General features: G+C 42.2%; 1 protein-coding gene across 1 annotated transcript; it reads right to left on the reverse strand.

Annotated features, from left to right (window-relative positions):
- Positions 1–223: 223 nt before the first annotated feature.
- LOC103716961 (auxin-responsive protein SAUR76-like) lies at positions 224–1,050 on the reverse strand. Its single transcript, XM_008805180.4, has one exon. It carries the CDS (start codon positions 986–988, stop codon positions 575–577), a length of 414 nt encoding a protein of 137 aa, XP_008803402.1. The 5' UTR covers positions 989–1,050; the 3' UTR covers positions 224–574.
- Positions 1,051–2,627: the final 1,577 nt, after the last annotated feature.

The raw sequence follows: 2,627 nt of genomic DNA on the forward strand, positions 1-2,627 counted from the left end.
ACCAGGACATAATTTTCTCACCGAGAGCCATTAGTTAGGTAGGGCGTCCATAATAAGTGAATGTTGCTATCTTGATGAGGATGGCAAGTCGGCTCGACCATGACAATCCCAAGATGCTTAGGTTACATGTAATGCACATCCATCTTCATTGGCCACATTTGTTCATCTGCTCACAATGAAGCGATCAAACCCTTTCACCCGTGTAATCAAACAAAAATAAGTGTAACACCAAAATCTAACCATCCATTAAAGAAGATAACAAATATAACACAAGTGTTTAAATTACACTTTACAGAATTATTTCATGAAATATTAAAAAAAAAAAAGATCACATCAACAGCACAAAATATTTCACAAAATATCATAAAAACAGATCATCATGAAATCAATGCCCAATCATGTCCTTCGAGTTTGTGACAGGTTAGCGAATCCTCCCTTTATTCTTCCTTCAACTCCTCCCCATGCAAATTTCACATCACCTACCCCTACATCAAAATAAACTAAATAAAGGTCATTCATCCACGTATGAATTAGGGAGTCCGGTGCTCCGCCGCAACGTTGCTCCGCCGCCTCTTCAGGCATAGAACTCGACGAGCTCGTCCAGCGAATCGGGCTGGGGATCGGCGTTCTCCAGCATCCAGAGGAGGTGCTCGAAGAGCACCACCTCGCAGCCGACCACCGTGGCAGCGGCATCGCCGCCGCCGGACTTCTCGACGAGGACCCGGAAGAGGGGGTGGTCGACGAGGTCGGAGCTGACGAGGTACCGCCGGCGGGACTTGCCGACGTACACCGGGTGGAGCCCCGACGGGATCTCGTCGCCGTGGAACGACGCCGACTGCCACGCCTCCTCGTCCTGCGACCTCGACGACGCCGAGCCCCCGCCTCCTCCGCTCCCCACAGCCGCCGAGCGCGCGATCCTGCTCGACGAGTTCCACCGCTTTATCATGCATTTGAGCTTGCTCAGCTTCCCGTTTCCGCCCTTCGCCATTTCCGCTCACACGAGAGATACACAGAAAGAGAGAGAGAGAGGGGGGCGGGGGAAGGATGGAAAGCAGCCTCGAGTATATAAAGGGCCGTGGGGGAGTCGGGTGGGCCGGGCCCACAAGAATAGGACGACAGCGGGGAGGCAAAGCAGTCCCGTGTACCGTGGCTAATTAATTACAAGGATGCCACTGGGCTCTTCTGAGCTGGCACCTTGGCGATGAAGCATGCATACAAATTATGTTACAGTCTGGATTTTGGCAAATGAATTATAACAATTCATCATTAGATTGTTATAATTTAATCCCATCGTGCAACATCTTCAATTTTGTCATAATTTTATACATTTACCGAAAGCATCAATATGTTAAATAATATTTGCTATAATTATGAATTGTAAAACTTTTGGTTAGGTCAGTGACTCCAATAATTGCATGATGGATCATCAAGTCAAATTTTGAGGTTGATCTTTTTGAAATAATATCCTACGAACTAAAAAATAAAAGGAGAGATCTTGCTGTAATGTCGCATGATACAAGGGGTTCTACCTTTGTCACTATTATATACCAACCGCAGGGACCAAAACACTATTATTCCTCTTTTTTTTTTGTCTGCCTCATAAAACGAATCTAGAAGGGAGCTTGGTGAAAGTGATAGACATGTGCATGGAAGTCAGAAGGTCCTAAACCTACCAATTCTTATTTTAAATAATATTATGTGCTCCTCCCTTATAGGCAACCAATGTAGAGTACCAAGAAATCTAGCAAAAAAAACCACAAATAAGTAGGAATTAAGTAATTTACTCCGCAAAAAATTTGTGCTCTTGAGCATAATTCAATGAGTGAATAAGATATATAGAATGGTTTAATTCTGAAAATTAACCCCTAACATATTATAAAGCTACAATAGCCCCTCGCTAGTGGACCGTTTCGATATGAATGATCTCGTCAATTTATAAGATAGAAATTGTTTTCCTATAAGTCGATGACAAAGGTTTCATTCCAAAAAGAAGGAAAAATGAAAGAATTAGCTCTGTCGGTGGACAATTACTTGTTAGTTAGGGTGAGGTCTAATTGTTTTTGGGAGAGAGTTTGAGCTCTAATTTAAAATAGACAACTTTCTTTCTTTCTTTCTTTTGTGAAATAGACAACTTTCTTTAGTATTTGGTATGCTTGGGAGAGAGAAGTGTTTGACACGTATGATACAAACCAAATCTAAGGGACCCAATCTGTCAGATGGACGGTATCTGCTGTTTTAATATGAAAACTATGTTTCGTTATTTTTTTTGTCTGATATCTGGCATTTTCCTCTCGAGCAATCACTTGCAAGAATCAAGGGAGCCCCACTTACAAGAATGGCTAAACAAATAAAAAGGTAAGTAGCTCCTTTCAAAGTTGGGCTCATTAAACTATTTCTTAACATGGGAAAGCCAGTTTGAGTCCTTAAGATTCTTATCAAACTCCCAATCCAACATTTATCTTGGAACAGACACATTAATTTATTGGGAAAGGGAGGTTGAAGCTGAGTTTGTCAAAATCAGACAGATGTTCTTCTGTCTGGTAGTGGGTTTTGATTCCCTTGGAGACATCCATCAACATAGCCAAGCATAGAAGAATATCAAGTGCTTAATTAAACATGATGATAAA

The sequence above is a fragment of the Phoenix dactylifera genome, chromosome 5, assembly GCF_051530095.1.
Source record: "Phoenix dactylifera cultivar Ajwa chromosome 5, Ajwa_hap1_PhDact_Kaust_v1.1, whole genome shotgun sequence".
NCBI lineage: Eukaryota > Viridiplantae > Streptophyta > Magnoliopsida > Arecales > Arecaceae > Phoenix > Phoenix dactylifera.